This window comes from Miscanthus floridulus, chromosome 5, assembly GCF_019320115.1.
Source record: "Miscanthus floridulus cultivar M001 chromosome 5, ASM1932011v1, whole genome shotgun sequence".
Lineage (NCBI taxonomy): Eukaryota > Viridiplantae > Streptophyta > Magnoliopsida > Poales > Poaceae > Miscanthus > Miscanthus floridulus.
The window spans coordinates 19,904,925-19,915,960 of NC_089584.1; the positions used below are offsets into that span (position 1 = coordinate 19,904,925).

Genomic DNA, 11,036 nt, shown 5'->3' on the forward strand with positions numbered 1-11,036 from the left:
CTTTTGTCTATATGAGATATAATATTCAAGGACAAATGTTGATGCGTATTTTTGGAAGCATTCGTCGATGCTGAGTTGATCAATATGACCCAAACTTTGCGTCTTTAATTTGCTCATTAGGAAAACGAAACAAGCTGACAAATGTGTGTATACGATACCGTCGAAGCCATCGCCTAGCTAGGACAAACTTTTACACAAAGGTTTTGAAGAAAATCGCAGATGACGATATCTTTCACACACTTTGTTGTTTGGACTTCTATTATTCTATAATAAAAAAAATGGTACAAGATGACAATTGTGTGTATGCCTACCATATGGCATCTAAGATGGTTGATGTATAAAGATAGAGAATGCGCCAACAATGGAAGTGATAAAGAGAGATAATTTTTGACCATTCAAGAATTTAAATGAATAACATCCGGAATCTATGTAACAAAATGATATGCAAATGTTTTATTTAAAAATTAGGAGTTTGTCTGTTGAATTTTAGATTTACGACAAGTGCAAATGGATAATTATGAAGTTGGCCATCATTGTACAGAAATATATGTGGCTGCAAACACATGGTTATAGGACCAATAATGCTTTATATGGTACACTACAATCAAGTGTTGCTGTACCTGGTAGACCCGATGATTAATTCCCTTTCTTCTGTTTTGCACGGCCTGCTGTCTTTACATGGTGTATATTAAAGCTTCTTTCTTTCAATGAGATACACCCGAGGACAAACAATGACGTGTAGCTTATGGACGATGCCAGCTTTGATGGAGAAACGCCTTGCCACCAATTGTTCCACGCTACACAAAAACACCGAACTTCGCTTTACTTAGGGCGCGTTTGGTTGGCGACCAAAGGATGCCGTGCCGCAGTTGTGGCATGTGTTTGCTTCGCTGCCCCAGTTGCGGCATGCCGCAGACTCGCTATGGTCGTCTAGTTTATTTTGGATGCCAAATCGTGCCGGCCGTTTTTTGCGCCGCGCCTTCGGCATGTCACAGACTCGGTGCGGCATCTTCTGGACATCATCCAAACGCGCCCCTAATATTATTGAAAATGGCACAAGGTGACAATAAGAAACATGTCGTTAAAGCCATGGCCTTAGGTACGATACAACCACGGCTCGCGAAGGGCATTAACGAAATTTGGCACACCTCAACCACTCTTGCCCCTCACGCGGTGCTTTGCTCTTCGTCATGGCACCCTTAGTTAGATGCTTGAAATCACGTGATCTCAGCGGTGCCCTGAGCTTTGTCTGGGCTCCATTCGGGTGTTGGGTCTACTACTAACGTCACGAGTTTCCTAAGGTGAAAGAGCTGGAGGAGCAAGATTGTTGTATAGTGCTAATAGAAATAATGTCGTGGTCTCTAAAGATACTCTCATTCTTGATTGCATTGTTAATATTTTAACTACCATTTCCTCACAACTATAAAATGGAGAGATATAGGCAATTGTTTTAAAACAATAATATATGCAAATGTATGTTTATGAGAACAATAGTTTGTCTAGCAGTATATGCATAAACAATTGGGCCCAGCTTAGAGAAAGAAGACCACTCCCTCACAGGAGAAGTTTCAAAGGAAAAATATTCCGCATACACTTGGTTGCCTTATAAAAACACTCGTGAGCCACCAAAACCTTCCTATGCCCGCTCCTCCCCGCGCACTGCTCAGCTCAGCACGCTGTGAGACCATGGACGCGACCACGGCCACCGCCAAGCGCAAGCGCAAGCGCCCCGACACCGACATCACCGGCGACGCCGCCGCCGTTGTCGACGAGGCCTCCGACGCCGAGGTCGAGGAGTTCTACGCCATCCTCCGACGCATACGCGACGCCTCCCGCCGGCTGTGCGGCGCCGGCGCCCGGCCTGCTGCCCCACGCACACCGGCGTGGCGGCCCAGCTTCTCCTGGGAGGACTTCGCCGCCCCTCCCGCGCCCGAGGCGCCGGCGCCGTCGCAGCCGCGGCCCGACGAGCCCGTCCCCGCACCCGCCGGAACCGAGCGCGCTACCGCCCCGTCGCCGCGTGCCGGCCTCGACCTGAACGCGGAGCCGGAGCCAGAGGCACCCTCGGCGCGCGTCCCGGCGTAGCGCACGCCGCACCATCAGTTCATCACCTGCCTGCACCGGGCCAAGGAGAGGAGAGTTCATCACCATCAGTTCATCACTGATACGAAGCCCCATCATGTAATCGTAAACTAGTGGCTCACCGTCTCCTCCGTGTGGACAGGTGAGACTGGTTAATCGCTCGCTTTGTAGGAATACCTTTTAATCGCAGCAGTTAATGTACCGTCTTTCTCACTGGAAATTACGTGTTTAATTATTCGTTGCGTTTTTACAGTATGTATCATTAACCTATGACTGTTAACGATGGCGTGGGGGCTTTATTAGTTTTATATTGTTATATACTTTATATAATACAGATTTTGGACTTGAATGATTGTTTGTTCGTAGGCTTGCCTCATTTCTACTGTGATGAACAAACTGTAGTCCTTTTTCTTAAGGATTTGGAAGGTTAAATACTAGTACTAGTATAGGTTAGTGTTTTGTCTGGAGAAAGAAGAGTACGTCTATTCCATCCTGTATTATTCCTGTAAAGGACAAACAAGCTAGAAGCCACAATTAACCAATGAAGTGTCTAGCTAATTGTATGTAGTTGGGTCAAACAAGACTGGATATAATTATGGTATTAGTACACCAGGGAAGACTTGTACACTGCCCGGAATGCTCCTTATGCTGAAAAGAAATCATCAGTATTTTTTTTCTTCATGGATTATAACCTGGTGTCCCACTGACCCATGTGTACAAGGCTATCAGCTCTTGACTTTGTAGGCACAATATTATTGTACGTAGACTTGGATGGCTGGGTAGTGCTATGCCGTGGCCGACGCCAGCAGACACACGTCGCCACGTGACGCCAGCCGGTGGCCGTATGCATAGCTGTGCCCCGGGCCCGTGCGTGCGGGACATGTGGACACACTGGTGCCAAGCGGAGCCGAGACGTGATGCCTGAGGTGAGGTGTACGTGCTCTGCCTCTGCCTGCGCTGCGCCCGCGCGCTCTGCTCGTCCCGTCCGCGGGGTATTTTTATTATTATTATTTATTTACTTTTTTTTTATAGTAAATGGCATATAGATTAGCAGCAAGAAGCTGCAATGATGGTGATGTCATCACCAAGTACAGTGTACAGAGTTCAGAACTTCAGGACCCACCATGGAGGGGCAACTGGGTACATGAGCATGATTGGAGCAGGTAAACTGCGATCCAAAGGATGTTGTAGATGATGAGTTGAAGGCCTGACTAGCTAGGACTGTGTGATGTGGTGTTAAGCTTCCTTGGGACCTTGAAGATCTTGGCATTGTTACTTGATGTATGATTAATGAAACGCTGCGTGAAGAGCTAGCTTGATGTCCCAGCGAGGTCGTTCCCGTTGAAGAAAGTCACGAGCTGTTGATTGTACTACGTTAGAAAGAACGGGCTTTAGATGCCAAGTGCGGAGACAATCTGGTAAGGCCGCAACTTCAGCCATTAGCACAGAGGTTGCGCCGCTAAGAGTTTGCGCTGCTTTGATGTAGATGGCCACAGGCACAGTGACGGATCTAGGTTTTTATCTCTGGGTATGCGCAGAAAAAAAAATTCTTATGCAATTCGGTAAACCATATATAATTTGGTAAAACCATATTCTCATTCGGTAAAACCATATTCTAAAACCATATAAATTGTTCAAATGAAATACAAAATACTTTAAAATATAGCCATATAAGAGACTTACAATATTACTTATTGATCCGTCGCTTTCTCAACCATCAGATCTCAACTGTTGCATTCTGCTCTTTGCTACATTAACAAGTGAGATTGCATTAAGAATATCTTGATCCCTTCTCTGCAAACACTCGGATAACTCATTTGTGTATCCAAGAATAACATACATTAAGTGCACAAAGAAAACAAACTCAAAGGTTTCAAATGCTCCAAGCACAAAATGAATCTTTGTCCAATCATCCTTATATGCAATATCAGCACCAAGCTCAACGAGCACATCATGGATTGAGGAATACATAGCGATGATGCTACATATAGTTTTGTAATGCGAGCCCCACCGAGTGTCACCAGGCCTAGGCAAACCCATCTCTTGATTTAAACCACTCCCTGATTCAAGCTCACCACACTGTAGCGATTTGTTGACATTCTCCAGCCTAGCATTTCGAAGCATACCATGACGCTTGCAAGAAACCCCAACAATGTTCAACAAGATAGATACTTGATCAAAAAAGGTCTTGCAATCAGTATTTCCCTTGGCAACAGCTATAAGAACTAGTTGGAGTTGATGTGCAAAGCAATGGATATAATAAGCAGAAGGTGATTCTTTCATGATTAATGTTTTCAGCCCTTTAATATCATCTTTCATATTGCTAGCCCCATCATAACCTTGACCTCTAATCCGAGTCATACTCAATCCATTACTATCAAGTAAACCTTTGATTGCTTCCTTAAATGACAAAGACGTAGTATCATCTACATGAACAACTCCAATAAAGTGCTCACATGGTCTTCCAAGTTTATCAACAAAACGCAAGCAAAGAGTTAGTTGTTCTTTATGTGATATGTCACTAGACTCATCGGCTAAAATTGCAAAGGGCTCATCACCAAGTTCCTCAATTATTTTCTTTCTAGTTTCTATGGCACAATAATGAATAATTTGCTTTTGTATCTTTAGGCTAGTCAAAGTGCAATTACCTGGTGCATTGTTCAAGACATACTTGTTCACTTCATCACTATTTCCTGCAAGAAACTTCAAAAGTTCAATGAAGTTGCCTCTGTTGCTAGACTCTTCACTTTCATCATTTCCACGGAATGCCAATCCTTGAAGCAAAAGAAACTTGATACATCTAAGTGAATATGTTAATCTTTTCTTATAAAGACGAAGCTCCTCATCAGTCCACTTGTCAATGTGATAATCAATTGCTACCTTGGGATTTATAAAACCAATATACCTCTCCTGAGCTGCTTTGTGTGCCTTAGAACCACTATGTTTGATGAGTGTGGCGTTTCCTATATTCCAATTATCCCATCCATTAACAACAAATGCATCTGACCCACTGCCCTTCTTGAACAAGTGGCATATAAAGCAAAATACAGAATCCTTCTTGATACTATATTCAAGCCACTCATAATTATACAACCACTGTAAACTGAATCGACGAGGTGTGTCTCCAATGTTTCGATACGGGAAATCATGTATATAAGGTTTGCAAGGACCTTTAGTAATATATGCTCTACGGATTGCATCTTGATCATTAACATGATAATCTTTTATGGGCAGCCTTTCACCTGGATCATATGGTAGAAGATTGATGTCATACACCGGTGGCTTTGATGCGGGCGGTGGCAGGTGGTGATGACGCTAGCGGGGGCGAAGGATCTACAATTTCTTCAACTTCTGCTCTATCTTCTCGATTATGCTCTTCCACAACAGTTTCAACCGGAGGTGGGGTAGGGTTCAAAGCAGCTGCAGCTGGCTTCTTTGCTGCTTTGTAAAAAAGGATCGAATGTCGTCGTTTCTACTCATCATTCAACAATTCTTCTGAAAAATAGTTTATAATTACCAAACGTGCGAAACTCAAATAGTATAGTCACATGCGATTGATGCTAAATTGCTAATCAGTGGTCTGTTGAACAAACTCATGAACACGAATTGAAATAATAAGAAATCACCCATAAATAAATAAATAAATAAAAATGTACGAGTACAGTACAAAGTTTTTTTTTACAAATAACAAGATCATCAATACCTGCAGTCCTGCAAGTCTGCAACTAAATGCCGTCGGATTCGGAGTGCCGAACTGCCGATTAGTCGAGCAGTCGGCGGCGTACCGCGGATGATCCTGCCGTCCTGGGCCTCCTAGCCCGTGCGGCCGCGCCGCGCCGAACTGGGCCAAGCTGTCGAAGCTCCGCCGAAGGCCCGAAGTGCCGATCGTCGATCGATGCCCGACGCGGCGACGCGATCCGCCCGAGTGCCTGACGCGCCGTCGCCGAACGTCCAATTGCCAAAGCTTCGCCGTGGCCGGGCGCTGGGCGCTGGCGCAGAGACGAAGACGACGACAGACGGCTCGACTTCTCCTCGTGCAGTTACTCCCAGGCCCAGGCCGGCGCAAACTCCGCGTCCGCGGTATGCGCGCGTGCGGAAGCGCAGAAGCCGAACCGAGTCGTTGCGTACTTGCGTTGCTTGCTTCCTCTCTCTCTCTCTTTCTACGTATAAATTTTCTATTATGTATGTATGACTGCTGGACCCAGGGTATGCAGTGGCCCACCCAGCATACCCTGTGGGTCCGTCACTGCGCAGGCAGATGTGCTTGATTGTTCATGTGTCTTGGTACTTGCATTGAAGAGTCTGGCTTATCAGCTATAATCTACAGTATTTTTCTCTCACAACAAAACAATTTCAGTGATCTTATCAGCCGACTTTAATACCAGCCGAATAGGTCCTGGTTGTAGCCGCGTCCCTATAGCACCTTGTGGCCGGGAGGGGTACCGGCACCAGAGCTCTATACAGAGGCGGTCCCGGTAGTGCCGAGGCAGGAATCGGCTGGTGCTCAGCATCATTATGTGTGCTCCCTTCATTCATTCATTGATCCTGTAATGAAAAATCTGTTACCTTGACCAAGCAGTCGACGGCCTGCATGCTGTTGCCAGCCGCATGCCTGAGCTGGTTGCCTTGCCTGTCGCTGGCACTGGAAAAGGTGGCGGGAGGTTCATGCCACTGTCGGCTGCAAGCGTGCTGTGTTTGTCAGTTTGTGTGCCCAAGGCGGTGCCTGTGAGTTCATAGTCGAAGCCCTGGACTCGGTCAAAAGAACGGCCGCCTGCAAAGGTGCTCGCTGGTGTCTGCTGCATGGCTGCTATGCAGGGCCATCTCTTCTTAGAGGGGAGTGCAGCCGGTGCGACGGCCAGGGCTCCGTGCCACGAAGGGGCCCATGGGTACATCTATCTCCTTCTCCTACAATTAAAAAGAACAAAGTATAAATATTTTTTAGCGCGACATTTATTTTCATCTGCCCACGTCTACGATCCCACGACATCTCCCACAAGAGTAATCATGGCAAAATAGGAAGTAGAAAATTATTATGCTATCCATATACACATTGCATGTTTACATACACCAACATACATGTCAACGAGTAAAAGAAAAGAGAATTAACATAGAAGAAAAGAGAATTAAGACAAAAGGAATCACTTTGCATTTTTGAGGACCTTGCCAAATCTGCCTACATTTAATTACTTTCCCTCTTTATATTTGCAAAAGGGACAGCTTTTTTCTCCTTTTATTTGGTTTCACGCTCACATGTTCCATCGCCCTCGCTTGCTGTTTCAGGTAGCGTGCCCGTACGTTGCTACGGGATAACTAAATTTTTTATACTAACACACGGATCGCACAATAAGATAACAATACTGTTAAATTAAATACCGACGTTAAAGTGACTATTTAATTCAAAAAGCAAAGTTCGTGAAATTAACACAGTCACGGAGAGCGCGGGGTCGCAGGCTCACAAACTCTACTGTATAGACTTTTTCGTGATATGGCTAAGATAATATTTTATATCGGCAGAAAGAATTCTCCGATATCCATTTCTTTTATACGCCAATAAATCCATGAATAAGTTCCGCTGCATCTCCATATAATCCTGTACACTCAGGTTCGAGTATATATGTAAATATTAGTGTCTGTCACATGGATAATACTACGTGTCTTAAAAAATCTCTCATAAAATTTTAAAACAAAGTATGTTATACTCACCGTATAAATATGTGTGGCTTTAGGACTATTCCACATAGACATATATTGTAGAATAAGATATCCACTTGAGTGTCTGTTCCAAGATGTTCGAATTAGGTGTTGTAATTCTTATTTTCGACATATTTTTCAGGTCAAGGCAACCAATGGTGACACTTTTCTTAGTGATGCATAATTTTATGGTGCATCTCTTGACTATCTGAGTAAGGACAAGTTAGCACCGTAAAAGATTAGAAAAGCTGCTGAGAAGATCAAGGTTGAGTTTTCCTCAACTATGCATACTAAAACCTATGTCCCCGTTTGTCATTGCCGATGCTTTTGATGCAAAGCAATTCAACATTACCACGATAAAATATAAGTTTGAGTCTCTTGTGAGTAATCTCATAGAGGGACTCTCATCCTTTATGTGATCTGCCTCAAGGATATTGGCAGAACGATGGACCCATGTTGTAATGTCGTACCAAAAAGTGTTCACGTTTTATCCACGATTTATTTTTCATGAATACATGCAGGTACTATGATAGCACTAACTACACTAAATGAAATATTAGAGAAAATTTGCATTGCCTCCAGAAGGATTTATTTATTAAGTTCTTTGTACTCTACAAGTAGTTTTGAAATACCTGTCTGCATGTCTTACCTCGTATTCTAATTTAAAATTTTGTAGTTTAATTAGAATTTTTAAATGATTGTATATATATAATATTCAATACAAGAATAATATATACTTGTTCTTCTTGAAAGATTTATGCAGTGTAAAGACATCTTCGTTTTTCATACATACCCATGCTAACTGCTACGGTAAAAACAAAAGGACAATATATCAATTAAAAAATAAAAACAAAACTCATGCTCAAAGTCAAAGAGATAAATTATGGATGCTTGAATTTTGTCATCCATTATCTACCGGCGTGCCTATAAAATAGATTGAATAAACAATTAAACATAGATAGAAAACTAAATTAATGAAAGAATCATTGCAAGACATCAATCATCTCATAGCTTCGGACAATATCGTAAAGTTACTAAAAACTGTAACCGTGCCCTCACTTCAAACATTGTCCTAGATAAATGGAATTACAATAAAAAAATGGATATCAGAGATTTCTTCCTGCCAATATAAAACATTATCTTAGCCGCACACGGAAAGGTCTATAAAGTAGAGTTTGTGAGCCTGCGGCGCCGCACACTCCGTGACTACGTTAAATTCATAAACTTTGCTTTTTGGATTAAATATCAGTTTAACGTTGGAATTTAATTTTTACAGTATTGTTATCTTATCGTGCGATCCGTATGTTTTTAGTATAAATTGTTAGTTATCCCGTAGCAACGCACGAACACGTTACCTAGTGTATATAGTATTTTAGTAAATATATTTGGCATATTGAAATAGAAATTTAAAAGTCCATACACTTAGCACAAGTCTAAGATTAAGGAATTAGCTTGTCATCGCTTCCTATTCAGGTATTTAGCTATTCCCGATCGCCAACCGATCCTTATCAAGCAATCGTTTCGCCTCCCAAGTGCCTTGCCCAGTTGCTAAACACAGTGACGCTGCTTCGCGAGGCGAGACAACGTCGTGAAGCCATGACACGCCGATGCCACTCGTTCACACGCGATGAGGGACAAGCCCCACTTCCCCATGAGAAACCTATGTTGCAAATTAACTATCATTATTAGTACTATATACTTTAATCATCATATTAAAAAATTAGATTACTGGACCCTTACTATCTTGCTTGCCTAAGGACCCTTGGAATTTTTGAGACGGCCCTGCTGTTGTGTTTGAGCACCTGAGGCGCCGATGGATGTGAGAGCCAGCAATCGAGCTCCTGGGCTTGGTGAAGAGGCACCCCCATTCTTTGTGGCAGCTGTTCATTTGCTTGTGCTTCGTGCGTTGTCCGGTCAGCCATCTTCGTGTTGTTTGTCATCTTGCCATACGGAGTACTTCCCTCTGTCCTAGAACAGAAGTCATTCTAGATTTCCGAGAATTCAACTTTTTTTTTTAACTTTGATCAATTATATATAAAAGAATATTAATATTTATAATATATAATTAGTATCATTAGATAGATAGTTAAATATACTTTCATAATAAACTTATTTAGAGATATAAATGTTGCACGTATTTTCTACAAACCTAGTCAAAGTTGAGAAAATTTATATGCACGCATCCATAATGTCTTTTAATACCCAGGGGTTGTCTAGCCACCGCGGATCGAGTTTTTTTGGACGGAGGGAGTAGAGATGTGGGACGTTTTGATTTTCGTGGCCCCGAAGTTATGTACCTGCCATACCGTCCATTTCTTTTGTTGTTCCGTCTGCGGGTAGTGGGTGTCTGTTGGGTCAGCCATGCGCCAGATACATGGACATGTTGTTGCCAAAGCGGAGCGAGGGACATGTGGACTGTTGGTATATTTAACGCACATAGATAAATCCACCAGCGCACGGATACCGCTATAGCTTTCACCTAGAAGTATTCCAAGTATCATATCCACAGGGAAACATGTGAGACTAACTACGATCTAACTTAACTAGGGGTAGCAACAAGGTTAAGATAAATAGGAGCGTAGAGAGAAAAACTAAGGTTCTCTAGTTCTGACTTGGGTAAGCTATGTCTTCAACTATTCAACTGGGGACATTACTTAAGAAAAGACACCAGCAGAGGATGCTTCCTGTAACAGAACCGACCAATTATACGAAATTAAGTAAGAAAATCACCCGCTAGAGCAGACGATTTAGCAAACTTAAGCCCGTATAACCTGGTAGTCCATGAAATCACGAAGGATTTCAAACCAACTCACATACCAGCCAAGATCGTAATAAGTTTAGCGGTCACCATCACATATTACATAAAAGTTCGCATCACAGGTACATCAGAGTTTAAACATAGTTATTATAAAACGAGTTCAAATAGAAGTAGCGTAAGCCATTTGTTTAAAACCACACACACTCACACGGAGTTCAAATACAGTGTCAGCTAATGATCATCTCCAACAAAAGCATTAGACGAGACGTAAGGAATGACCATGCCCATGGTCCTAAGCATCACCCATCGCAGGATAAAGACAGTTGATACAGTAGCCGTAATATATCAGCCCATCTGCAACAAGTGGGAATAAAACCCTGAGTACAAGAAGGTACTCAGCTAGACTTACCCGACATAACCGAAAATAAAGTGACACCAAGGATTATGAAGGGCTTTATAGTAGGGTAGCTGACTCATTTGCAAAAAGAGACATTTTTAGTATTTCAAG

General features: G+C 42.8%; 2 protein-coding genes across 2 annotated transcripts; one reads left to right on the forward strand and one right to left on the reverse strand.

Moving 5' to 3' along the window:
- The first annotated feature begins 1,601 nt into the window (after positions 1-1,601).
- On the forward strand, positions 1,602-2,440 carry LOC136451705 (protein NEGATIVE REGULATOR OF RESISTANCE-like). Its single transcript, XM_066452389.1, has one exon. The coding sequence runs from the start codon at positions 1,639-1,641 to the stop codon at positions 2,080-2,082; it is 444 nt and encodes a 147-aa protein (XP_066308486.1). The 5' UTR covers positions 1,602-1,638; the 3' UTR covers positions 2,083-2,440.
- A 1,349-nt stretch (positions 2,441-3,789) lies between these two features.
- Positions 3,790-6,881, reverse strand: LOC136454360 (uncharacterized). Its single transcript, XM_066454806.1, has 2 exons — positions 6,646-6,881; positions 3,790-5,143 (listed from the first exon to the last, which is right to left on the reverse strand). The coding sequence occupies exons 1-2, from the start codon at positions 6,879-6,881 to the stop codon at positions 3,790-3,792; spliced, it is 1,590 nt and encodes a 529-aa protein (XP_066310903.1).
- Positions 6,882-11,036: the final 4,155 nt, after the last annotated feature.